The sequence below is a fragment of the Monodon monoceros genome, unplaced genomic scaffold (assembly GCF_005190385.1).
Source record: "Monodon monoceros isolate NGI ecotype Baffin Bay Population unplaced genomic scaffold, NGI_Narwhal_1 Super_Scaffold_18, whole genome shotgun sequence".
Lineage (NCBI taxonomy): Eukaryota > Metazoa > Chordata > Mammalia > Artiodactyla > Monodontidae > Monodon > Monodon monoceros.
In genome coordinates this window covers 3,985,509-4,012,379 of record NW_021703774.1, presented here as the reverse complement: position 1 = coordinate 4,012,379, position 26,871 = coordinate 3,985,509, and the positions used below count along the sequence as shown (strand labels likewise).

General features: G+C 39.7%; 1 protein-coding gene across 8 annotated transcripts in view; it reads left to right on the top strand.

Annotated features, from left to right (window-relative positions):
• NEK7 (NIMA related kinase 7) overlaps positions 1–26,871 on the top strand; it is a 146,187-nt gene that overhangs the window by 68,309 nt on the left and 51,007 nt on the right. For all 8 annotated transcript variants that reach the window (XM_029231250.1, XM_029231254.1, XM_029231246.1 and 5 more), the window contains 3 exons: positions 3,370–3,510; positions 13,608–13,670; positions 15,444–15,554. In XM_029231250.1, coding sequence (XP_029087083.1) covers positions 3,370–3,510; positions 13,608–13,670; positions 15,444–15,554 — 315 coding nt within the window. The remainder of the gene's footprint in view (positions 1–3,369; positions 3,511–13,607; positions 13,671–15,443; positions 15,555–26,871) is intronic.

The following is a 26,871-nucleotide window of genomic DNA, read 5'->3' as shown; positions in this document are numbered from 1 at the left end:
ACACTGCCTTAGCAGTTCACGCTAATATTTGTCAGTTATTGTGCAGACAGAAGATGGAATTCCCAGTCAGGTTTAAAGTATATGGATTGCGTGATACCGTTCCTAATGATGAAGCTGTATTTCACTGTTGAGATTGACAGGTTTCATCGGGAGAAGGAATGGTCTGTACATTTTGGGGAGAGGAAGAAAACCTATTTCTCAGATGTTGCAGACTATCCTAGTGTGTAAATTAAAAAATAAAAAAAAGATTTTTTAGAAAAGGCTGGACAATTTAAAAAGTCTCTCCTCTTTAAATGAAACAAAGTTAAGAAAACTAAAAAAGTTGCTAATATCCACTGAATATATCTGAGAAGTGAGGCTTTGTAAGTTTCCTTTGTTAAGTAGGTGTCACAGTGACACTTAATTATAAATTCATCTCAGTGACCACAAAAAGAAATCTTATATATGAACAGAGTGGCAGGTTGTCGCCCTTTATTTTATAATTTTGTTTTTATTTTCATTTTTGACATACATGTTTCTAGTCCCAGTTTTGTTTTTTCATCAAAAGGCCTGAAATTGAAAATTGAACTTGAAAATACTGTGGATCATCATGTAGGATCCCATAATGTTGTATCACATTGTAGGTGACTTTGTTTAGTAACCCTGGCAGTATAGCAAAGCCTATACTTAGGAATTGGGGATTGGGAATCAGCTAGACAATGATTTGGTGTGATAACATCTACCTTACAGGATTGTCATGAGAATTGAATTAGATGGCATATGACGTACTAATTTATAGGACCTGTTAAGTTGTAGGTACCAAAACAGAACCTTTTATTATTGTAGTAATGTTACTATTGTTATTCTGACAATTATTTATGGTTTTATATTTATATAATGAATTTGTGAAATTTGTATTCTGATTATTTTGCATGTCTTAAAGGAAGAGTGGTACTTTTCTTGACAATATTTTGGACTTTCCGAAGAAAGAAAAGCAATGCACAAGAGTAGAAATCATTGCTACCTTTTTTCTCTTTTTGAGAAACATTGTATTTGAATGACAGTGAAACTTTGGCAGAATTTTAGAGTTTTTGCTAGCATGACAGATGTAGTGAAATGAACAAGGTAATATGTATTAGGGGTTAGTGTAATGCCCATGTGTCAAAATAGCCTTTTACATAAGTCATGGGGTCATCAGCCTTGACTAAGGTTTGCTTGAGGGACTCAGAGATCAAATTACTTTAGTGGGTTTAGGAACCAGTGCGCCCTTTGGTTGCATTAATAGGTATTTAATGTTCAGTCTTACTAGAGGAGGCCCAGTCAGGCCCCACAAGAACGTCATGTTTACTCTGAGTCGGCTCAGAGTAGAGCAGGTCCAGAAGGATGTGAGCAGAGTGGTAAAAGGCCAAGAAGAGTGTACTTACCAGCAATCTAGGAATCTTGAAAAGGCCCGTGTGTGTTTAGCCAAAAGAGAGAAGATAAAAGGGCATATGATGGCTAAACCATTGTTACACTTTTATAGGTAGATCGCTACAGATAGATTATGAATGTCATGAGGAGCTTAAAAGGCAGTATTCCTTGGACATGTGTGGTAACCTCAGCAGCAGACAGTGTTGGATCCTAGTGGATCCTAGATCTGTCCTATGACTGGTGGAATGAATGAATGAGTCTGTAAACAATGAACGAAAGAACTAGGACAGTGGATAAAACGTATAAGGAGTTGGGATTTGCCTCCAAATGGGGACGGCTGGGGTGCTGCCTCCCAGCACCTGTAATTCTTTCTCAACACCTTGCCTGTACCTGTGTAAGCTCTTTCAGAGCAGAAGCATTTCTGATGCATCTCTGTTTCTCTAGCAGCTAGTACAGTGCCCGATGCGTAGTAAGTACTAAAATGTGTTAGTTTCAAAAAGAAATGACATTTTCCACAAACAACAAAAAAATATTGTTTAAAAATGTAATTATGTACTGAGTGACAGAGGCCAATCTGAAAGGCTACAATACTGTATGGTTCTAACTATGTGACATTCTGGTAAAAGCAAAACGATGGGTACCGTAAAAAGTCAGTGGCTGCTGGGGTTTAGTGGGGAGGGAGGGATGAATAGGCAGAGTATAGAGGATTTTTTAGGGCAGTGAAAGTATACTATATGATACTGTAATTATGGATACATGTCATTATACATTTGTCCAAACCCATAGAATGTATGACACCCAGAGTGAACCCTAACGTAAACTACGGGCTTTGGGTGATAATGATGTGTCAGTGCAGGTTCATCAGTTGTAACGAAAGTCCCACTCTGGGGGGGTGTTGGTAACGGGGAAAGCAGTGCATGTGTGGGAGCAGGGGGCGCATGGGGGACCTCTGCACCTTCCTCTTAATAGTGCTGTGAACCCAAAACTGCTTTTACACAATTACGTCTTTTTTTAAAATTTATTTTTACATCTTTATTGGAGTATAATTGCTTTACAATGGTGTGTTAGTTTCTGCTTTATAACAAAGTGAATCAGTTATACATATACATATGTTCCCATATCTCTTCCCTCTTGCATCTCCCTCCCTCCCACCCTCCTTATCCCACCCCTGTAGGTGGTCACAAAGCACCGAGCTGATCTCCCTGTGCTATGCGGCTGCTTCCCACTAGCTAGCTATTTTACATTTGGTAGTGAATATATGTCCATGCCTCTCTCTCGCTTTGTCACAGCTTACCCTTCCCCCTCCCCATATCCTCAAGTCCATTCTCTAGTAGGTCTGTGTCTTTATTCCTGTCTTACCCCTAGTTTCTTCATGACATTTTTTTTCCTTAAATTCCATATGTATGTGTTAGCATACGGTATTTGTCTTTCTCTTTCTGACTTACTTCACTCTGTATGACAGACTCTAGGTCTATCCACCTCATTACAAATAGCTCAATTTCGTTTCTTTTATGGCTGAGTAATATTCCATTGTATATATGTGCCACATCTTCTTTATCCATTCATCCGATGATGGACACTTAGGTTGTTTCCATCTCCGGGCTATTGTAAATAGAGCTGCAATGAACATTTTGGTACACGACTCTTTTTGAATTATGGTTTTCTCAGGGTATATTACGTCTTTTTAAAAAAACCGTAATGATGAGGTGGTAAACTCACTGCCACTGGAATTGTTCTTGGTAGAACTTAAATGATTGTCAGGAAGTTTAGAAGATTTTCATACATTACTTGGCAGGTTGGACTAGGTGAATTTATATGTGTATGTGTGTATTTTTATATAATACGAATAGTGCGATAAATACTTGTCGAGCGAATGGCTGTCTGCGGGTTTACCATAGAAATCACCTACTTATGTGAAGACAATCAATGATTGTGTGTATATTGTGTGATTGAAAACTTTTCTGACTTTTTTAATTACAGAAGGCCTTACGACCGGATATGGGCTATAATACATTAGCCAACTTTCGAATAGAAAAGAAAATTGGTCGCGGGCAATTTAGTGAAGTTTATAGAGCAGCCTGTCTCTTGGATGGAGTACCAGTAGCTTTAAAAAAAGTGCAGGTAAGATGACTTTAATTATATAAATCCACGTAAAATTATACTCTGTGAAGAATAAATAGAGAAAAGTGCATCCTGAATGATTGGGTCATGACAGTCTTAAGTTGAGAACGATGGGAAGGAATAAAAATTGTACTGTAAACACTTGCATTAAGTGCAATACATGGTGGAAATCATTTTTTAGTTTTAATACTACTTTTAAAGTTCAGCTGGTTTTGTTCACCCAGATTCAGTAATGACTAGAATGATCTTAGAAAAGCTTTCACAGCTCTAGGTTTTAAGAGGCAGATTTGAGTTGTCACCATGGCTCCTAACTGGACGTGTGGCTACGTGTTGTATCCTGAGCTGCAGGCACTGCAGAAGGAAACCAGGCTCACAGAATGCACAGCCTAATAAAGTCAGTAAACGGCAGGCAAGGTTAGGGGGAGGTTTTCGTTAATGTAGAGAGCCACACTGGCAATAAATGAAAGAAAACTGAAGTGAACTTTATTTACTGGAGAATAAAAAAAAAATGAAATAGGTAAAGTTAGAGGATTGACGTCTTACGTAAAATCCACACGTTGTATTGGTATTATTCTAGCATCAGCTCTGCCCTCCAGTCCTGACTCTGTCTGGCTTCCTCAGATCCATGGACCTGCCCCAGCTCACCTGGCAAGGCCGTGCCCCAGCCCGAGCCCAGGACAGGTCACTGCCCTGATGGGTCCACTCGCCTCTGGCCTCGAAAGCACTTGCCTTTCTGCCCCAGAGTGTGTTTGACATTGTACCATTTTACTTCCCTTTTTCAGGGAAGGGCATTCTTGTTCACACCTGCCTGTGGACTTTCCATTTTACTCTGCAGCCCTGGTGTCTTTTCTGTGTCGAGACCTGCAAAACCTCAGTGTCCTCTTATTATTATTATTTTAATTTTGTAAGGGATCAGTATACTTGCAACAGCTGTAGCAGAGGTGAATAGTTTTCACTCATATTTTTAAGCAAATAGTAAATATTTATGAAAGATTTTATGGGGCATATATGTTAGATATAAAGAATAGGACAGATGCTCTCATATCCACCACTCACCTTTGACACACTTCTGCCACTCCCTTCCTTCAGAGGTCACCATGTCCTGAATTTGTGTGTATTGTTCCTTTGCTTTTCTTTAGAGTTTTTCTCCAAATCTGTGTACATTTCTGAATACATCTGTTGTTTGCTTTTGCATTTTTGAACTTATATAAATGTTGTCACATGTTGGTGTGTGTGGCTATGCTTTATTCTTTATCTAGTATTCAATATGTAGATATGCGTGTGTATGTGTAGTATTACATACTACGTGTGTATACTGTCCAGTTCTTGTTACGTGCTACTGGTTGTGTACAGTTGTTTGCTGTTACAAACAGTACTTCAGTGATGTTCCTGTGTATGTTTCCTGGTGCAAGAATCTCCCTTTTGCATGTGCCTGAGGATGGAAGTGATGAGCCCAGGGCCACGCACGGTCAGTGCTGCAAGTTTATACCGAGTTCTTCCAGCGGTTGCACCGTTGACCTTCTCTCCAGCAGCACGTGAGGGTAGCCGTCTTCTCTCATGTACTCTGCCGTTTACAGTAAGAACATAAAATATACAATGCAGATATTAGTGTTTATGACACAGATGACTTTGGGAATGATTATTTCCTAACAACAGAACTCTGATCCTTTTTTTTTTCGTGGTACGCGGGCCTCTCACCGCTGTGGCCTCTCCCGTTGCGGAGCACAGGCTCCGGACGCACAGGCTCAGCGGCCATGGCTCACGGGCCCAGCCCGCTCCGCGGCATGTGGGATCTTCCCGGACTGGGACACGAACCCATGTCCCCTGCATCGGCAGGCGGACTCTCAACCACTGCGCCACCAGGGAAGCCCTCTGATGCATTTTTAAAATGTCTTGAATTTCTAATATGTATCTCTGGGCACTGTGGGGTGGGGGAGGAAAAGAAGCTAGCAATTTTATTCCTGCTCACCAAGGGAGAAAGAGTCTATCTAGAGCAATGAAACGTTAAACCCTGCGGCGTGGATTCCTGGTTTCCCTAGTTCGCAGAAAGGAAATGTCAGTATGAGCTGTTGGCGTGGCTGGGATTGGAACGGCAGCCAGGGTGTCGAGGTGAGACCAGATCCTGGAGAGCTCTGAAACCAGGAACAGGATTTTGAGTAGGAGGGAAGTGAGGATTCACTATGGATTCTCTAGGAGGGTAATAATCTTCAAAATCGGTTATTTTCAAGATAAAAGTACAAGCTGAACACACAGAACAGACTAGAGAGAAGACAGCTGCTGATTTGCCCCAGGTGTCAAGGCGGGGCTGGCTGGCTGGCTGGCTGGCTGGATGGCTGGCTGGATGGATGGATGGATATGTGGGTGGATAGATGGGTAGGTGGGTGCGTGTGTGGGTGGATGCTTGGATGGGTGGAAGGATGGGTGGGTGGATGAATGGGTGGACGGATGCATGGATGGATGGATGGAGTGAGAGAACATCGAGGTGGAGTCCCTGCGGCCTTCCTGGCTTCCCTCTCCCCCCTAACCCCCACCCCCAACCCTGAGTGTGGACAGAGAGACAGCGCTCAGTTCTGTCTCTAAGGATTGTGTTTTAAATCACAGAACCTTGTCACTGGAAATACTGAGAAAGAAGGGGAGAAAGAAGGGAAAAGGGAGGGAGGGAGGAAGAACAAAAGCTCTTCCAGGCCTCTTGTAATACTGTCTACATCGTTTCTGGTTGCCTGTATCCTTCTTTCCTTTGACTGGAAAATTGAATGGACAGGAGTGGATGTGCATGGTCGTGTTTCCAGTCAGTGCAGGGTAGATGCCCCTCCAGCTGCCCCCACTTCACACTATGGTAAACCCCAGACCGCTGCCTCCCGCTGTGCCGAGTTCAAGTTTGTCCTTTGGGCTTTGCCTTCTTCTGTGCTTCTTAGGGTTGCTGTTGGGACATATTCTAGTTTAAACGTAACTCCTTTATACAAGAGAGAATTGTTGCTGTAAAGATATTCTTAGCTTCTGTAATTAGGGAACAGTATCTTAAACCTTTGTGAGGAGAAATATATTTGCACTTCAGACATGTTATTGATTTTTGTGATGTATTACACTTGCGCTGAACAATAAAGACCAGGGTTCTTCCTTTTTAAAAATCCACCTCTGCAGCTTAGTATGAAAATGTTTTAAACTATTGTTGACCAGACTCTTTTCCTGCCTGAAGAATCCTAGCCCCTCTTCAAAAAATTCATAAGGAATCAAACATTGGATATCCTCATGCAATTTGTTATTTTAAGGCTACTTTACTCGTCTAAAGGGCCATGTCACTGTTTCCAGCTCTTCTAGAATCCTTCCTGGTTGAGTTCATGTGTTGAAATGTTGCGTTTATAACTCATTTCTCTGCTCACAAATCTTTGATGAGACTCTTTAGAAGCAGCGTGCAGGTTCCTCAGCGTAGTTCTCCGGGCTCTTCTGTACTTTGTCCTGTGTCAGGTGTCACTTTTCTGTGGCCAACTTGCCGGAAGCCCTGGTGACTTTCCTGGATGTTTGCCTGTTACCTGTGTGTGGAAAGGAAAGAGTGTGTACTGAATGCACGTTCCTTCTTTGAAATCATAAAGAGGTTGAGAGCCTGCCGTGTATGACAGCATTAACCAACCTTCTAGAAAATTTGCCCACATCCCGTCACGATTTGTTTGCCAAAAATTAAGATGGTTCTTAACTGATGGAACATTTTTGCAATTCCACATACTGGCTTTGCTGCCCTGTCTCCCTGCTTCCCTTCCTGTTGCTCGTTCAGTTCACTTCTCCAGTGTTAGCGATCACCTGATGTTCAGTGGTTAGCATCTTAAGGCTTTGAGAACACCAGCATGAACAGAATAACGGGGCTCGTGGATTCCAGTGGAAGTGCAGCCAAGACACGTCTAAAATAGTGAGGGAGGAACCACAGTGGGCGCAGCCTTGAGGGGCCCAGGGTGAGAGGGAGGTTGGGAAAGTCTTCACAGGCGTCGGGCTGTGTCTCAGAACCACAGTTCTTTGTGTTGGAAGATTATCAAAGAATTGTTTTGATCTCGTCCACTTAATCTCTGTTTTATTATACTTAGTTCATTGATTAGAGCTGTGTAATTGGAATTGGTAGACGTGATGTTATAGCATGAATTTTGGTTTTTTGTGTCTCAGTTCTTTGACCTTTTTTACCCTGACTTTTTAATCGTAGGTGAAGTAGTTTGATCCTTAGTTCATTAATGCTTAATTTGTCTTTTCTTACTCTTAAGTTGTATGTTGAATAATACTGTTTTACTGTGGGACATCCATTGTCAGTCAGTGACATTTATTAGAGTCACTTTTGTATAAAGCCCTTTTGTATACTTACAAACAAACATAAATAGTGATAATATACAGTATTTGTTCAGATTCACCCTTTTGATCCGGGTGATCTCAAAAAAACTTTCTGAAAGAACAAATATTCTTTGATATTTGTTTTACTTATATTTTCTTATATTTGATAATTATGTTAAAGCATTCATCAAGAAAATCACTTTTTAGAGTATATTAATGAGTATAACTTGCTCTTTTACATGTGTTAATTTTAGATTAAAGATTTTGCATGTTTGCATGTAATTAGACATTAGGATTTGCATGCAATTAGAAATTTGTGGGCAGTAGCTTCTTCCGTAATGCATACACTGATTTTAATATATTTGTAACACTTTATAGCCATATATTCAGTCTCGTTTTCAGTGTTCACTGTGATTACGGAATTCGTCCTGCAGCTTTTATCAACTTCATTATTTAATCCCTATAGACTTCTTTGAAACTTTCAATAGATACTTGAGCAAATGAAAATTAGGAAGCATTTGTAAGAATAATTTATATACTATATATTTTTTAAATTGGAGAATAATTTAGTAATTGATACTATACTAGTTTACTTGTCAAGGGGGCAGAGACTTCATCTTAAAAAATTAAAGCTTCTTAATTTTATTCGTTTGTACTTTAAATTTTATTTTAGGCATTTTGAGGCATATAAAAATGTAGTAAATTTTTAGCCTCATCGAATATTTAGAGAATGGGGCATTCTAGTTAACAAAATTTGGGGGTTATAATGAATTAAGATATATACCATAAATAGAATACTAACATTAAAATATTTAACTGATACAGTGGACACCAATGAAATAATTTAGTTATTTGTCCATTTTTTGATGTTTCACAAATTTTTCTTTTAGCATCTTATGGTACCTTAGGGTCATCATTAAGATAAATGCAAGTTTTGATTATGTGAGTTTATCTTAAAATTTTTAAATGAGAAACTCTTCTAGTGGCCAAGCCCGGTGAGTAAATATTGTTCTTTGAGTGAATCTTCTCTCTCCTCGACATCCCCACCGTCCTCCCCATCGTCTCAGTGTAAGGTGCTTCTCTTTTCTTGACTTGGGATGCGGGGACGTCATCTTCATTAGGGTTTCTTCCCCTTAGTCTGTGCCCAGCAATCGTCATTCTCTTCTGTCCTTGAAGCCCATCCAGTTCAATATTTGTTCCATCTTGCCCCTTGTCTGCCAGTCTGCAACAACCCCCCCCTTTTCTTTTCTTTTTTTCTTAAATATGTTTTCAGCCCCTTGCTCTCATTTTCCTCTGTCCCTTCCCTGGCACCATGCTGACTCTGCCAAGACCAGGCGTCACGGTTGCTCAGCACGCCCACCCCCGGCACCCGGTCTGCTCGCAGCACTGTCACAGCCCACCCTGCGCTCTGCTTGTCCTGTCTTAACTCTCCACATCCCCTCTTCATCTCCCCGTCTCATTTCTCTCCCATTCTATCTTTCCACCAAAGCTTGTTCTTTGACCTCATCCTGACCATGGCCCTCTATTCCATATTCTCTAGACCTCTTATTTAAGGTCTGATTTCAGTTGTTTGTGTGTTTCTTGGACCTTTGTCAGCTATTTGAGCAATGCGGATGTCTCCACTTTACAGTCTCCCCCATCTTGCTCCTGTCTTGCTAACCGCCCGGGCAGGGTTTCTCTTCACTGGGTGTTTCTTCATTTCCCTGTTCACATGTAGCCACTGTTGCACACCCCCTAGCACAGAAAGGTTCAGGATATTTCTTGGAGTTTTGCTCACCTTTCTTTGGAAATGCACTCTCTTGTACTCCCTACTTGGATATATTTTAACCACGGTAGTGAGAAGAACACAAACCAGCAGGTACATATGATTACAGTGTTGTCAGTGGTGGAGTTAAAAACTACCACCTACTCTGAAGCCTCAGCCACGGCCCGTGTGCCTTCATGCTTAGTGGAAAAGGGCATCTCCTGTGTGACAGTGATAACCTCTGCCATCTGCTGTGCTTTCACGATTGCACAGCCATCCTAATTCACCTTCCCTTCCCTACCTGCGCTCTGGACAAGATCTTTCTCTTCTGTCTTCCTGGAGACTTTTTCAGCTGCTGCCCATTTCTCCCGCATCCACCTCTCCTCTCCTGCAGTGTCATCACTTGACGTTCTTACTGACGTCTCCGTAGTAACTGTTGCTTCAACACCCACAGCTTCTTCACACTACACTGGCTTGGTTCTCCTGTCTTTCTGGATATCCCTTTTCTTATTTCCTTCAGTGGCATCTCTTTTTCCCACTCCTTTCAGGATATTTCTCACTGTCATGATTTTGGATTGTTTGCTTCTCCTGCACCACCTTCTCCCTGACCCCTGTAGGTGGCTTCTGAACCTCTGGAAGCCCTGACTAAGCTTTGCTGAGCTTCAGGCTCTCAGGAAGTCTGAACAAAGGATGAATTTCCCGTGGTACATATTAGAAGCTTTTTAATTTTAAGCAAAAAGGACTGATTGATGCCCTAGGAGTTAGATCACTATATACTAGCCTGTTGAGTTAAAAGGCACCCCCTTGGAAACAAAGGTTTTGTTTTTTTTTTTTAAATAATCATGGAAAAATTAAGGACACACACAGGTATCTAGTTCCTGGCCATCATTTGCCAGGGCCTTAAGGAATCCACGAGGAAGAAATTGAGTCCTGTCTTTTGCCTTGAAGTTCAGACACGTTGGTGCATGAAGAGAGGAAGGCTGATGGCCGCTGGATTACAGGCCTGGGTGTCAGAGGAGCGCGGTTCCTGGCTCCAGTGCAGATCTCTTCGAGCACTCACCTGGCTTAACTTCCGCCCCCCTCTCCACCCCTTAGGGGCCTGTGTATTGAGTCAGGGAAGGGCTGGTGGTAGAGACTTTCATTATTCGGAGATTATCTTGTTCGATGATTGTAATTTACGTCTAGAGAGGCCACTCAGCCCTTCTGCCATGGATTTTCTAACTCCCTCACCCATCTTCCATCCTTCAAATAAGAAAGTCTGTGCCTACCACTCAGCAAGTGCGGGAACCAGAAGTCACTGTGGCATCCGGGTTGCAAGGGGCAGGAACACCGGGAAAGACAGAGGCACAGTCCAGGGGTGAGATCAGAAGGACGGAGGGCACGTGGGAAACAGGCCTCAATGTGGGACAAGCTGCTCAGTTCATTTATTCAGGCTCTGTGAAGCTGGTGAGGCCCAGATGTTTGGTTGAGATTTCCATTTATTTAAGATTTATTTAAAGTAAGATGTAACAGGTTTGTCATACTCTCTCAGTATATTTTTTGAAGTACTTCCTTCACTACATTTTAAGTGTTTTTTTCTCCTAACAGATCTACAGATGCCCTTTTAAGGACATTTGTGTTTAATGTTTAAGTCACTTGAAAGCCTTTTCCCTCCAAAGATACCTAGTGTTAACCTTTTGAGTTTCATTAGTCGTGAGTAATTTTGGCAAAATTTAAAGGTGACAAAAGAAAACTTTTTAAATGATTCAGAGAATACCAAGAATGTATCAGCCAATCACTTGCTTAAACACTGCTAATAACTTTGCTCGTATCAAACATTAGTTTAAAAACCCAAACATTAGTTTAGAAACTTTGGTAGAGCTGGAAAGATACCTTCTGAAGACAAGCTTGTAAATAGTTTATGAAAATCCAGATTTTTTTTCATGTGTATTGCCTTTTGCTCAAGGAATCAGACAGCTTTGAATCTATGTCTGCGAATGATTTAATCTGAAGATTCAGTTTCTGTTTTTGTCTTGACATGCTGGCTAAGAGAAAAAGCAAGATAAGATACTTCTGAATTTCCAGTTAAAAGTATTTGGTTCAGAATTTAGTTTTGCCTTAAATGTGCCAGCAATGCTTCATTCCTCAGTGTTTGAGAAGTGACTTTTGGTACTGAGAATTCAGTTCAAGATGAAAGTTAATTTGTTAATTCTGAATTAGTTTAATTATAAGTTGAATTAAAGATTCATGATTTCATCATGGCACAGTTCTGTCTTTGTATTTTGTGTCTAGTTAGGGTTTCCTAGAGCTCTCATACACATTCTCATCTCGCTCAGTCTTTCGTGTTTTAATACTTTTCCATCATAGAAACATTGATTACTGGGAGATTAGATTTATACATGTCTCCAAGTTTGTGATTTTTTTTTTTTTCATTTTAGTCACTCGTACCAGAATGATCCTTTCTCTGTTTCCTTAAAAAAAGTTTTCAGGAATTCCTTCAAGGTCTAAGACATTCAAAATTTTGTACTTCCCCACATTTCTTCAAGTTGTATCAAGTCCCCTGTGATTGGTAGTTCCCGAGAATGGCATCATAAATAAGTAGTGTGTGTGTGTGTGTGTGTGTGTGTGTGTGTTTCATATCAGTAACTAACATCAAGTTCAAAATTTTCTGTTTACATTAATATTTGTTATAGTTGTTTGATTTGTTATTTAGTGACAACATCATTTTTCTGGCACCTTTTGGCATTTTGGGTAATGAGTGGCTTTCCTACGTGAAATTGCTAAATGTAGAGTTTACTCCTTTAAGTAATGAACTTGTCATTTTACTTATTTCTGTAAGAAATCTTTCTGAGGTGTATTGCACTTCCCTGCATATATGAATCAAGCTTCAGAAGCCCGGGCAGCCACAGCCCGCCCCTCGAGGCACTCATGTCACTTCGTGCAGCAGCACTTGCCGGTTGAGTGTCACGTTCTGTGCTCGGGGCTGCAGTCTGCCCCTGACAGTGTGCCTCCTGAGGACTGCAGGCTGGTTCCCTTATTTGTAGCTATAATAAAACATAACGATAACTTGGCATTCAACACAGTTTTGTGAATCATGGAAAAGCAAGAAAATGAACGTGTTATCCTCATTTATGCTTGGAGTATTGACTTATTAAGATATTTATTTATTGTTAATTTTCCATATGCTTGGAACATTGAGTGATTTCTTTGTCTTCAGAGACATACTAAAGAGCCCTCTGATTGTATTATTTATTTTTATGTTTTTTACATTAGATCAACGTTTCTCAACCTTTTCTTTATTTTCACCCCTCACCTTTTTAGACATTTTTTCCCAATTATGCCCCCCACCATGAAATTTTAATTCCGTAGATACAGTGTGTCTGTTTAGGTATCATATGTATATCTGTGCTTAAAGAGAGTAAGACTTTGTCACCCTCTCTCTGAAGAACCAATTTTCACCTCCTTGGAAAATTGACAAGGGTATCAGCCCTGTCAAGAATGCATGCATTAGACCTTTTAGACCTGATTTGATCATATAAATTAATGGTTCAGAGCTTGGGTTATAGTAGGATAACTTGGAGAATGAATTCTGGCTGCTCCATTAATTACCTATGTGAACTTCTGTCAATTTCTTAAGCTTTCTAAACCTACTTTCCTTCATGTGTAAAGTGGGAATACTAACATTATTGTCCTCATGCGGATTAAATGAGAATTAAACGAGGTGGTTCATGCAGTATATTTAGCACATATTGTTCAATATTTTAACTGTTATTATATTAATATATCACAGTCTCACAACTTCCGTGCTCTTCGATTTGAACTTAAGATTTGAAATATCTAGCTCTTCTCTTTTCCCATTTTTAATACTGACTGCCCCTGGAGGGAAAATGTAACCTCTAGTCACATGGGATAAAATACCTGTAGATCTCCACAGCTCCTAAAAGCTAATTGGAAAGAATACTTCTTAGTGTGTGTGTAATTATGTGCAAAGTATTACAGTGGACTTACATGGTGACTTGAACCATAGATTACTATTTTATTAAGTAATTCTGGATTTTATTTTTAGATATTTGATTTAATGGACGCCAAAGCACGTGCTGATTGTATCAAAGAAATAGATCTCCTTAAGGTAAATAACAAACGAACTGTTGACTGTTTTGAACATAATTGAATAGGTTGATAAAAGTGATTTATTAAATATCACACTTAAAAATAAAAAGATTTTTGAGATACAGCTTATGCTGCACCGATTTCAAGTAACATATAAGTTTGAAATCAATATATTGAAGAATCCAGTTACCTTTTGGATTTACTGTACAATAATTTAATTGGAACATTTGGTAGGATTAGCTTTTTTTTTTTTTTTTTTTTTTTTTTCACGGTACGTGGGCCTCTCACTGTTGTGGCCTCTCCCGTTGCGGAGCACAGGCTCCGGACGCACAGCCTTAGCGGCCATGGCTCACGGGCCCAGCCGCTCCGTGGCATGTGGGATCCTCCCGGACCGGGGCACGAACCCGCGTCCCCTGCATTGGCAGGTGGACTCTCAACCACTGAGCCACCAGGGAAGCCCTGGTAGGATTAGCTTTTTTCCCCCATTTCAAACTAGAAGATAAATAAAATAGACATAAAACATTGAAGAAATTTTTTCTCGATGATCCCAGTTAGACATATTCTAAATGTTAAGTAATGTAAATGCATATTAGCATTATCTCAGGGTATGGTATATTGAGAATGTGGACTGATCCAAATGGCTCACGTTTTAAAAATAATATTTCCATATCTTTTTGCAGATGTAGAAAGGGTGGTGTAAAGAGTATGTCAGAATTAGCTTTTCAGTTTCTTATCCACTCAAAGAATAGGACTGACATTTCAGTTACCGTCACACTGCATTTAATATAGTGAGATTTCTTTTGAGGAATTCAGTGGTTTATGTTATATTTTTAACTTTTGGATAAAACTTGGATGATTTTTATGCCATCCAGTTTTGTTTGTGCCTGAAGTGAATCAGATCTATTCAAAAAGATAAGAGTAAGATCAGATTGAACCATGCTTTCCACTGTTCTATTTGTTGTAGTTATTTCCTGGGACATGAAGTGACTGCTTTAATAAACCTTTGTTAGAGAAATAATATATCATCATAGAAAATGTGGGAGGAAAACCTTTAAGTAGAAAGAAGAGAAGAAAATCCTGTGTATACTCTTTGGGATCATTCTTGAATAAGTTTCTTTGAGAAATGATTTTTCTTATGTTACCTTGCTTAAAGATTGAATGAAAAGATTGTACAAAAAGACTGTAAATGTGTATAGACTTATGAATATATTTCTACAAGGTGAAAATTTTTTAAGGTAATTTAATAATCAACCCCGTAGATAAGTTCAGAATATTTATATTATTTGATGTAAAAGTGATATTTAGATACAATATAGTAGATGCCAGATTTTTACCACTGGCTGGAGTTATACTAGGATCACCCTTAACTTCAAAATAGTAGTAAAAAGGAATACTTTACTTAACATTGAGTGGCCTTAAATGACATTTATCATTTTGAAGGATATAATTTTTAACAATTGGTGATTTAATTTAGTCATTTGTTTATACGCATGTATTTATATATTTGTTCATCATAGAAATACTTTAAAAAATACTTTAAAAAAGTGTATAATTTACTCTATTATTTCTAATAAAAATATTAAAATAAAAATGATGTCTAGTTTTACTTTCAATAAGTATAATACTTATTTCAAAATTCACTAGATTAAAGAAAAATATAGTCATGTTAAGGTTTCTGTAACTTAAAAATGAAATGCAGTAACTAACCTAATTCTTAAATTACAAAACTGTGACTCTTGGGAATTTACAGTAAGAAAACTTTTTGATGCCTGTTTTTTTTTTTTTTTCTCAGCAACTCAACCATCCTAATGTAATTAAATATTATGCATCATTCATTGAAGATAATGAACTAAACATAGTTTTGGAATTAGCAGATGCTGGTGATCTATCCAGAATGATAAAGGTAAGGTTTGTTTTTTTTTTTTTAAACTGAAGATTTATTTTTTCTGATTGAGTTGTGGGTTAAAAATATAGGTGTGTTAGCTACTTTAAAGACCTCAACGTGGTGCTTAACGTACGGTAGCCCTGTAATAAGTGGTAGGCAGTAGTGATGATTTTGATTATGAAGCTAGATACCTGGTGAAGTCACACTGGATATGTGAACACTCCGAGACCAACCTGGAAATAGACCAAGGGCTCGTCTTCTGTAAGCTGAAGTTATAGTTTTGCAGCTTGATTTCTCCAGCCAGAGCACCCTCAATCCTGCATCTCTGGACATCAAACAGAGGGACCAGTGGGAAATTGTAGAGCAGCCTGACCTGGGCTGTCCCTGCTCCTGGGAGGGATGCTCAGAGAAGAAAGTGGGCCTTAGATTCAAACTTGCACATCAAACCCTGATTTGACCACTTAAAAGTTATTTCTTTTCTAAGGGCATATTAATTGGGTTTAAGTTCAGCTACGAGTTATAGAAACTGCCAAATAACAGTAGGCTAAAAACTGCTTATACTTGGGCTTAACTTAACTTCTTTTTTTTAAATTTATTTTTTTGGCTGCATTGGGTCTTAGTTGTGGCATGCGGGATCTTTCATTTCGGCACGTGGGCTCTTCGTTGTGGTACGTGGGCTTCTCCCTAGTTGTGCTGTGCAGGTTTCCTCTCTCTAGTTGTGGCGCACAGGCTGCAGGGCGCATGGGCTCTATAGTTTGAGGCATGCGGGCTCTAGTTGATGCACGTGAGCTCAGTAGTTGTGGCACGCGGGCTTAGTTGCCCCGTGACATGTGGGATCTTAGTTCCCTGACCAGAGATCAAACCCATGTCCCCTGCACTGCAGTGCAGATTCTTTACCACTGGACCACCAGGGACTTACTTAACTTCTGTGTGCCATATTTTTTCCAAAACAAAATAATAATAGAACCTACTTCATAGGGTCGTTTTAAATGATTAAGTAATTGATATTTACTAAGAACTTAGAAGAGTGTCCCACATATAGGAAGGCTATGTAAGTGGAAGCTGTTGCTGTATTATTAGTGTTATTATGTATATTTCTCTGTTGCATAAAATTCTGGGGCTAACATGGCAGTTCTGATCTCAGATTCTCAGAGACCAAGCCTGTTTACAGCTGATCAAGTCGTAGGCATGAAGGGAGAAGGGTACTGGCTGGCTGTATCTAAGGCACATCACTAGATGCTGCCACACACTGTTTTCCGTTTCATCTCATTGGCCAGAACTTCATCTCATGAACGTGTGTAGATGCAGGGGAGGCTAGCATGTGTAGTCTTCATTTGGCTGTCCATGTGTGAGCTAAACTCTTACTCTGGAAGCGGAATTGAACAGTGTGGAAATCAGCAAAGACCAACGAAATGAGAAAAAGCGAGAGCTGTTCATTCTGAGCCTGTTCCAGCAACGGAGTCGACCACTGTCACCAGCGTGTTGGCAGAGATTCGCGGGCAGGTAGAGGAGGAGGGACTCTTTATAGTGGATAAAAGAGGACGCTTCAGGTGTGCCCTGATGGGAGGCCGCTGACACACAGAAGCTGTTGGTGAGCTCACTCCAAGTCGGGCATCTTAGGTGACTGGCGAGGCTGTGTATTTGGCTTTCTCTGGTTGGTCCTAAGTTGGAAGCAAGGATGAAAATTGGCGAAGCTGTCAGTTATTAAGTCCTGGCCATTCGGGGCTGTTACAGAAGTTACTGTTCAGCTTACTGGATTGTCACTAGAGAGAGCAGTCTGACCTCCTCCGAGTCTGATGGAGCAGGCTGGCTTCCCGGGCTGCTTGTTAAAGATGGAAGGTTGGTTTCCTGGTCAGGTTGCTGGGGACTGTGGTTCAGAGTTCTGTTTTTATATGTGGTCTGGCCATTGTCTGTTTGTATATTCAGTCTCTTAACAGATACCTGAGCACAACCAGTAATCTCTGCTACGTGGAGTTCTTGTAAGGGGTTTTTAAAAACAGTGTTAGGTGCTTTGTATGCATTATCTTGTTTCCTCGTCAGAAGAATTCTTAGAGGTAATTTTGACACTTAGAGAAGATAAGTATCATTACTAATAAATAGAAGAACTGTATTTGAAGTTAGGTTTGTCTGATGTAAAAACCCATGTGTTTTTCTTTAGTGGCCCTTAAGAATTTTTGTATCACAAAACTCCTTTGAAAAATCAGATGAAAACTCTTGACCTTCTCCCCCGGAAAATGCTGATGCATACACGATTTGCATTCCGTTCCAAGCCCTTTGCAGATGTTCTGATCAAGGTGTTTGTGGGTTTACTAGAAGTAGCTGAGAACCCTGCTCTCCAGTGTGAGTTCAGTGCCAGCCACTTAAACTCTCATTACTTAACTTCTCTTAGGGTCAGTTTCCTCATTTGTAAGATAGAGACAGTTTTGAGATTGCTTTCTAAATCATAAAAACGCTACATAAAAGGAGGATAACATTCCTGCTATCACAGAATGCTATCAAGCTGACTCTGTTTAAAGTCCTGTGGTAGGATGACACACTTCCCATCAGTTACCTGACTTGCTGTTGTAGGGACTTCCCACCGCTACCACAGATAGCTAACCACCAATTAATTTGCAGTGTCTGCAAATTAATTAACAATAAAAAAAATGTAGTCTTCATTTTAAAAAGAAATGCAAATACACAAATGGAAAATCTTACAAAACAGCTTCCTATCAAGGTGAGACTCATAAAAGCTCATATAAATAATCCTTACAAGAGAGACAACTAAGACAACATTCTTTGCTTGAACCTTTAGGTACAAGAGTTATTTAATTACTTAGAGTGCAAAGGAAAGAGGGCAAATCCCTACTGGGCAAATGCCTGCTGAAGCAGATGAAAGAAACAGACAATTTCAGTTACAGAGGCTTGCCCTAGATTGAGAGCTTGATGATTTAGGGGCTTGATTGCCTTTTAGAGTTTTTGCTCTTGTTCAATCTGGTTTTCTTCCTTTGCTCCTCCTACTTTACACATAAAGGTTGCTGTTCCTGGCCTAATGCCAAGGCATGCCTGGGCCTAGGACATTTACCTTGGAAGAGTACGCCTATCCTTTCACACTTGAGAAAACTAACTCAAAACCAGAGTGCCTTACAGAAGCCCTGTTATCTCCATCTTCAGCAGATTCAGACTTCTTCGGCCCGTGAGGAAGGAAGAATTTGTCAGTGTGATCTTATATTTATTGTGGTGGTGAACTCAGCTCCATACTCAGACAGACTTGCCATCACTTGACATTATCAAGGAAATTTTTAATCAGCTGACCCTGTGGATCTAGTAAGATAGATTCAGAAGAACAGAACTCTGGTAACGAGTAGTAACTTACCATTATAGAATGGATACCTATACCCTTAGTCAGGGGCTACTGATCAAAATTTGAAAGTATCTATCACGTAGAAGACTATTTAGGGAACTTTTTATAAAAATAAAATATATCAACTGATTCCTAGTAAGTTATAAGCTTTTAGAGCAACATAGTGTATACTTTGGTAGAATACTGGAGTGGTTCTTCTTGACAGGGTTAGTGCTATCATTCCTCCATCCTCACCCACAGGCTTTACTGTGTAAGCCTTTAATGATCCTGTCCTTTGTTAGAGCCGCCATCAGTTTGCCTAGTCAAGATAGAAGACATTCTTGGGTCTGGCTTTCCAGATCCTCTTGGAGCTGCACTTCTAAAGGTTGAAAGTAATACTATCAAGTCTGTAGATCTTACAGTAATCTCAGCATAATGACCATAACAGAAAGTTTGACTAGTGTTCAGAATAGAAATTTTGACTAAGCAGATTCACATAAGTAGAATGTCTTCATATCCTGATTATAGTCATGTATGCCTTTTGCAGTATGATATTTTAGACCTGACCAAATACCTAATTGTACTGGGAGGGAATAATTTAATAACTTGGGAGAATCTGACCTGTGAGATCTCTCCTGGTCCTTCATCAAACAGAATTACTCTGATTATGGATTGATGCATTTCAATAGAACACATAGTTGTCGCTTTTCTCTCCATTTGACTTAGTAAGCGTAGTGTTTATTATTTTTTTAAATATAAAATATCTCTAATTACTTTTCTCAAATGGTGAAAGCCTTAACTTTCCTCCCTGCATTTCCATCTCCCAGATAAACCACTGACTTTTACGTGCATAAAACCTTTCCAACTTTATTTTGTATCTTTACACACATACACACACATACAAAAATATATACTGATTGATTATGTATTCTTTCTCAGACGCATCACAGTGTATTTAATTATTGCTTTATTATAGACAGTTGGACTGTTTCCATCGTTTAATTCTTACAGAGAAAGCTCCAGTACAAAACCTTGTGTATTTCAATACAACAGTACCATACACACTGTACTTAATAGACAGTTACACAGATTTCTATAAATAATATTGCTGACCAATAGGGTGTATGCATCACAGATACTGCCAAATTGTTCTCTCAAATAGTTATACCAATTTGTAGCCTTAAAGAAAATAACACTCTTTAATTTGTTTATTTACTGGACATTGTGTGCTGTACGCCTGGTTTATGGCTTCTTGGAACTTGTCTAGGAGAGAGGCATTTAACTGACACTCATAGAAAACTGTGTAACTGGAGTTGTAATAAGTTTTGTAAAGGAGTAGGATAGGTTAGAATGGTAGTTTGTAACAAGACAGCCAAATCTAGACAGACTGGGAGCTTCTGAGGGTGATAGAGGACTCTAAGCAGTGATGCTATGGCCTTGATTTAACGACTTAATCTTAATGATTGAGCTGCAGTTTCCTTAGGTATGAAATTGGGTTAATAATACCTGCCTTATAGTCTTACTATGAGGGCTAAATAATATATAGGTATTTTATTTTTGTAGGCATATGTACAGATGTGTGCACATACTTAAGTATTATAATTACATGTGCCTGTCTGAATTGTGCTGTCTACTCGATAGGTACTGGAACATTCTTTATTCTGTTTAAATACTCCGGTCACCCCTTCTCCCCTCTCCTCTCACCACACTTCACAGATGGCAGCCTGCCTCCTCTTTCACAGGAGGAAGGGGACGTCATCTTCCTGCTGTGAACGGACGTCATCAGTCAGGATGCCTTCACCTTCCCGTGGCCGAACCTGCTGGAGCAGCCCGGCCCTTCACTCTTCTCTCTTCCTTCTCTCCTGTCTCCGTATTCCTTGTTGGACAGAAGGGGTTGTGTGTGTTGCCACCTGGATTCTTTGTTCTTTCTCTGCCCCGATTCTCAGAAACCTTAGTTATCTACTCCCCATCCTGGAGGCATCTGCTGGGTCCTTCTAACGCCACTTGAACATGCTCAGGTTACTGTTATCTTAAACACGTTCACACGCACACACGTGCATTCACACACGTCCCGCCTTCATGCATTCATTGATTCATCCGAGAACCGTATGTCTAGTGGGCAAGACAGAATGATAGGCGAGTGGAAATGCAGTATGTCAGACGTCAGTCAGTACAGTGGAGAAAAAGGAAATGCGGTTCAGAGGAGGGTGTTGCTGCTCTAAATGAGACGATGAAGGGAGGCCCTGCTGAGTTCAGTCCTGCCACCCCCGCCTCTGCCTGGCTTTCCCTTCCCACTGCCCGAGTTCTGTTTGTCTCCACAGTCAGACACTCACTCCTGACCTGGCTTCAAACACATCACAGGGCATGGCTCTCGAGTGACCCGTGTCATTCAATCCAGTGGCCAGGTCCGGTCCTCGTTCTGCTTGATCCTCAGCCGCCTTTGCCTCTGCTTTTCCTACCCTCCTTCTTAAAAGACTCCCTCTATGGCTTGTTGAGTCCCAAAGTGCCTTGGTTTTCTTCCTGCCTCTCTGGAGACTCTGATTCTTCTTGACTGAGTCATTCTCTTCTTCCTAGTCTTTAATGAAGGAGTTTTAAAAGTTTCAGTCCTGGCTTTTTTTTGCTTTTTGCTTTTCCCTCCCTTCCCAGTTGATCTTGTTTGTGCCAGTGGATCAGTTACTCTCTAGGCTCGTGTTGATCCAGTTTCTTATCTGTAGCGTGGAGCTCTGTCTGAATCCTGAGAACATGCGATTCCCCACGTCTACACGGGGACCCGTGGTTTCCCTCATGGAGGCTGCCCCCGGCTGTCCAGGGCGCACGCTGGACCCCAGCAGTCTTCTCGGACATTCTTTCTCTCTTACCTCCCCTTCTCAGTCTGTCACCGAGTTCTGTTTACTTTCCTTCTCAGTGTCTCTCAGATTTCTCCACCCAGCTCCGTTTCCGTTTCTCTCCCTGCTGAGTGAAGGACTGTCACCTCTCACCTGGAACATGAGAGCTTTTTAACTAATCTCCCAGCATCCAGGATCCACCCCTCAAATCTATTCTATTTCTCCATCAGTCTTTAAGAGAAGTGAGGAAGGAGAGAAAAACAAAGAAAGAAAAACCTCTGCTTTCAAACCTTCCTAGAGATTCCCATTGAGGTAAAGATAAAGATGTTTGACGAGACGTACAGGACCACGCGTGATCCAGAACATAGGCTCTCGGAGAGAGGAACCCTCCTCTGCGTCGTGTCCTCACGCACTCCTCGTGCTGAGGACAGAGCCCTGCACACGGTAGGTGCTCAGCAAACCCTTGCTGTAGAATCTGCCCCGCCTCCCCTCCCAGGCCCCAGCAGCAGCCTCTCAGTTCTTCTTCAGGGCAGTCGAGCATCAGCTCCCGCTGCCCCAGGTGCTGTGCCCCCCAGGCTGGCTGGGCTTATGTCTGTCTGTCCTTCGGCTCTGCTCAGACATCACTTTCTCAGGGATGGTTTTCTTTGACCTGTAGACGGCTTTATGCTCTTAATACTCCTGGCATACTCTTCTCTCAGTGCTTCGTAAGACATTCATACATTTATTGGTGGGATTATTTTCCTGATGTCTGGATTTCCCATTTCACCTAAAGCCCTGCTGAGTACAGGGACTGTGTCTGCTTCGCTCATCAGCCTGCCTTCATTTTCCGGGGAGTACCTAGCTGATAGTAGAAACTCAATAAATGTGTGGACAGTGTATGTATAACAGTTGATTGTCTCACCTCTGTTCCACTCCTCTGTTCCAGGGGTCCATCAGTAAACATGGGTGGTGGTATGACAGGCACATGTTTACTACTGTTTCATACTCCGGTCCCACGAGGAGTTGCTAAGATATCGAGTGGTATGTGGCATGAGAGAAGACAGCGTTCTGATACAGGAAGGGGGTTTTTTGGCCCTAAGAAATTCTAAAATTGCTTTCTAACCACTTTGATTTGTGTTATAAGCCAGTCTTTATGAAAGAGACCACATTATGGAAAAAATCATAGGAACTTCTTTATGAAGGAACATGACAGTGACTTAGTGCTTTATAAAGGACAGCAGTAGATACTTGAATTGTAAGAAACGAGATTCATTTCTTTATGGTGAGTAATATTGTAAATCATTGTTCACCACAACAATATATTTCACTCTCTCAACTCTTCAGCTTAATTGGGGTAGAAGAGGAAATATAGCTCCTGGTCTGTATTCCAGAAATGAACCTCTGGATAGCACTGCATCAAAGATTTTTACAAGTAAATAATTAATTGGTTTAGAGCAGGCTGACAAATATAATTAAGCAATTTATAGTGGAAATATTCAGTATTTCTCTAATTAGTGACAGAGGAATACCTGAGGCTGTGGTCAGATGAAATACTTCCCAGATGAGTTTTAAGATAAAAGGAAATCCAGAATTTTTCATCATATATTTCTTTATCATCAGTAATCAGAATTTTAAAGGAAAAGACTCTTACAAAAAGTAACAGTTGGATTATAGTTAATCAAGTTGTGATATATATATGCTATACATTTTCTTTATTGTATCCTAAATTGGACCCAATACATGTTCCATTTTGTAGTATGCCTTATTAATACTATTTATGTCACTTTTCTGTTGCTAAGAAACATATTTGGTGATGGAAACTTAGTATAGGGGAGATAAGAGACTAATCTCAGAAGTATATAAACTAGAGCTTTGTTTATTACACTTTGTCAGTAGAAATATTGCTAAAATATATTTAAAATTTTCATAGCCTATTTTGCCAAAATATAGTTTATTTTTTGAACTATTTCTAAGTTCCTATATAATTGCCTATTAGAAAGTCAGTTTGAGACAGATAGAAGAAAATATAAGTGCATATATTTAACATTATATTTTTTAAAGCTATACTTTACTAAAATATCAGTAAAACAAGATATAACCCAACATAAAAAGTCTCATGAAGGGAAACTCAGAAGTTTGTTATCTGCCAAAAAATTGTCATACCACACCACACTGGCTAAGAAGGAAGTAAATATTATTCTTACAGATTTCTTTTTAGTGAAATATGAAATACAAATAATTTAAATTGAACTCTGTTTTGTGCCAAGAGTTTGGCACAATTTCAAATAATTAGTTAAGGCTATCTCTTTTTTCCCCTCCAGTTTTATTGAGATATAATTGAGATACATCACTGTATAAGTTTAAGGTGTACAGCATAATGGTTTGACTTACATGTAATATATTGTGAAATGAATATCACAGTAAGTTTAGTTAGCATCCATTAGCTCGTATAGGTACAATAAAAAGAAAATGCAAAAAAAAGGGGAAAAAATGGTTTTATTCTTGTGATGGGAATGCTTAGGATTTATTCTCTTAACAACTTCCCTGTATATCAGACAGCAGTGTTGACTGTAGCCATCATGCTGTACGTTGCATCACTAGTACTTACTTATCTTATAGCTGGAAGTTTGTACCTTTTGATCATCTTCCTCCAGTTGCCCCTCCCCCCTCCCCTGCACTTCTGGCAACCACAAATCTGATCTCTTTTTTCTATGAGACTGTGTGTGTGTTTGTGTGGTTTTTATTTAGATTCCATATGTAAGTGACATCATGCAGTATTTACCTTTCACTTAGCACAATGCCCTCAAGGTCCATCCATGTTTTTGCAAATGGCAGGATATCCTCATTTTTTATGGCTGAATAATACTCCATTGTATATGTACCACAACTTCTTTATCCATGTACTGATTGATGCACACTTAGGTTGTTACCACGTCTTGGCTACTGCAAATAATGCTGCAGAAACATGGGGGTGCAGATATCGAGTTTGTTTTCATTTCCTCTGGATATATTTCCAGAAGTGGAATTGCTGGATCACATGGTTTTATTTTTAGTTTTTTATTTTTAGTTTTACTTTTTTGAGGCTCCTCCACGGCAGCTACACCAGTTTACAATCCCATCAACAGTGTACAAGCGTTCCCCTTTCTCCACATCCTGGCCAGTATTTGTTGTCTCTTGCCTTTTTTTGATGGCCACTCTAACAGGCCTGAAGTGGTATCTTATTGTGGTTTTGATTTGCATTTCCATAATGACTAGTGATGTTGAGCATCTTTTCATGTACCTGTTGGCCATTCATATATCTTCTTTGGAAAAATGTCTACTCAGGTCTTTTGCCTGTTTGTTAATTGGATTATTTGGGGGTTTTTTTGCTATGGAGTTGTGTGAGTTCTTTATATATTTTGGATATTAGCCCCTCATCAGATACATCGTTTGCAAATATTTTTTCCCATTCTGTAGGTTGCCTTTTCACTTTTTGATTGTTTCTTTTGCTGTGCAGAAGCTCTTTAGTTTGATGTCATCATACTTGTTTATTTTTCATTTTGTTGCTTATGTTCTAGGTGTCATATCCAAAAAAATCATTGTCAGGGAGCTTTTTCCTATGTTTTCTTCTAGGAGTTTCATGGTTTCAGGTCTCACATTTAAGTCTTTAATTCATTTCGAGTTAATTTTTGTGAGTGGTGAAAGATAAGGGTCTAGTTTTATTCTTTTATATGTGGATGTCCAATTTTCCCAGTACCATGTATTGAAGAGACTGTCTTCTCCCTATTGAGTATTCTTGGCTCCCTTGTCAAATATTAGTTGACTGTAAATCCTTGGGTTTATTTCTCAGCTCTCAATTCTTTTCCATCGATCTATGTGTCTGTTTTTATGCCAGTACTATACTGTTTTGATTACTGTAACTTTGTAATATAGTTTGAAATCAGGAAGTGTGATGCCTCCCGCTTTTTTCTTCTTTCTCAGGATTGCTCTGGCTGTTTGGGGTCTTTTGTGGCTCCGCATAAATTTTAGAATTGTATTGTCTACTGCTGTGAAAAATGCCATTGGAATCTTAATAGGGATTGCATTGAATCTATAGATAGCTTTTGGTAGGATTGACATTTTAATAATATTAATTCTTCTGATCATGAACATGGGATTTCTTTCCATTTTTTTGTGTCTTCTTCAATTTGTTTCATCAATATCTTGTAGTTTTATGAGATCGTTCACCTCCTTGGTTAAGATATTCCTGAGTATCTTATTGTTTTTGATGCTACTGTAAATGGAATTGTTTTCTTTATTTGTTTTTCAGATAATTCACTATTACTGTATAGAAACATTACTGATTTTTATATGTTAAATTTTTATCCTGAAACTTTACTGAATTCGTTGATTAGAACTAATGGTTTTTTGGTGGAGTCTTTAGGATTTTTTACTTATAAAATCATGTCATCTTCAAGTAGAGACAATTTTACTTCTTCCTACCCGGTTCTAATGCCCTTAACTTGTTTATTTTCTTGCCTGATTGCTCTGGCAGGTTCTTTCAGGGCTGTGTTGAATAAGGGTGGCAAGAGTGGCTCCCGTGTCTTGTTCCTGAGTTAGGCTACCTCTTCTTATTTGTAATATATTTAGATATAGGCTGTGTTTTTGGATTGTCAACTGTGTATTTTCTACATTGTTACCACCTGTGTGGTATTTCTTTTAAATTTTGTAGGAGCTTTAAGACTCTTCCTTTATACAGACATAATGTTAATCTTTTATACTGATTTTTTTTACTGTGTTTATAAATGCACTTTGTATTAGTTTTTAATTGCTAATTATCACAAACTTAGCTTAAAGAAACACAAATTTATTATCTCACAATTTGTGGGGGGGTCAGTGAGTTCACATACTGGTTTGTGGGTTCTTTGCTCAAGGTCTTAGAAACTGAAATCAAGGTGCCAGCTGGGCCTGTGATCTCATCTGAGGTTTAGAGCTTTCTTCCTTGTTCACTGATTGTTGGGAGAATTCAGTTCCTTGCGGCTGTATGATGGAAGTCCCTGCTTTCTTCCTGGCTATCAACTGGGAGCTGTCTTCGAGGCCACATGGCCCTCTCTGCTGTGGCAGTTTGTTCCCTTAAGGCCAGCAGGAGAGTCTCTCTGGCTTTGAATCTCTCTGACTTCTTTGAAGGGTTTACCCGATTAGGTCAGGTTCACCCAGGATAATCATCCTGGTGATTATCTCAAAAGTAGCT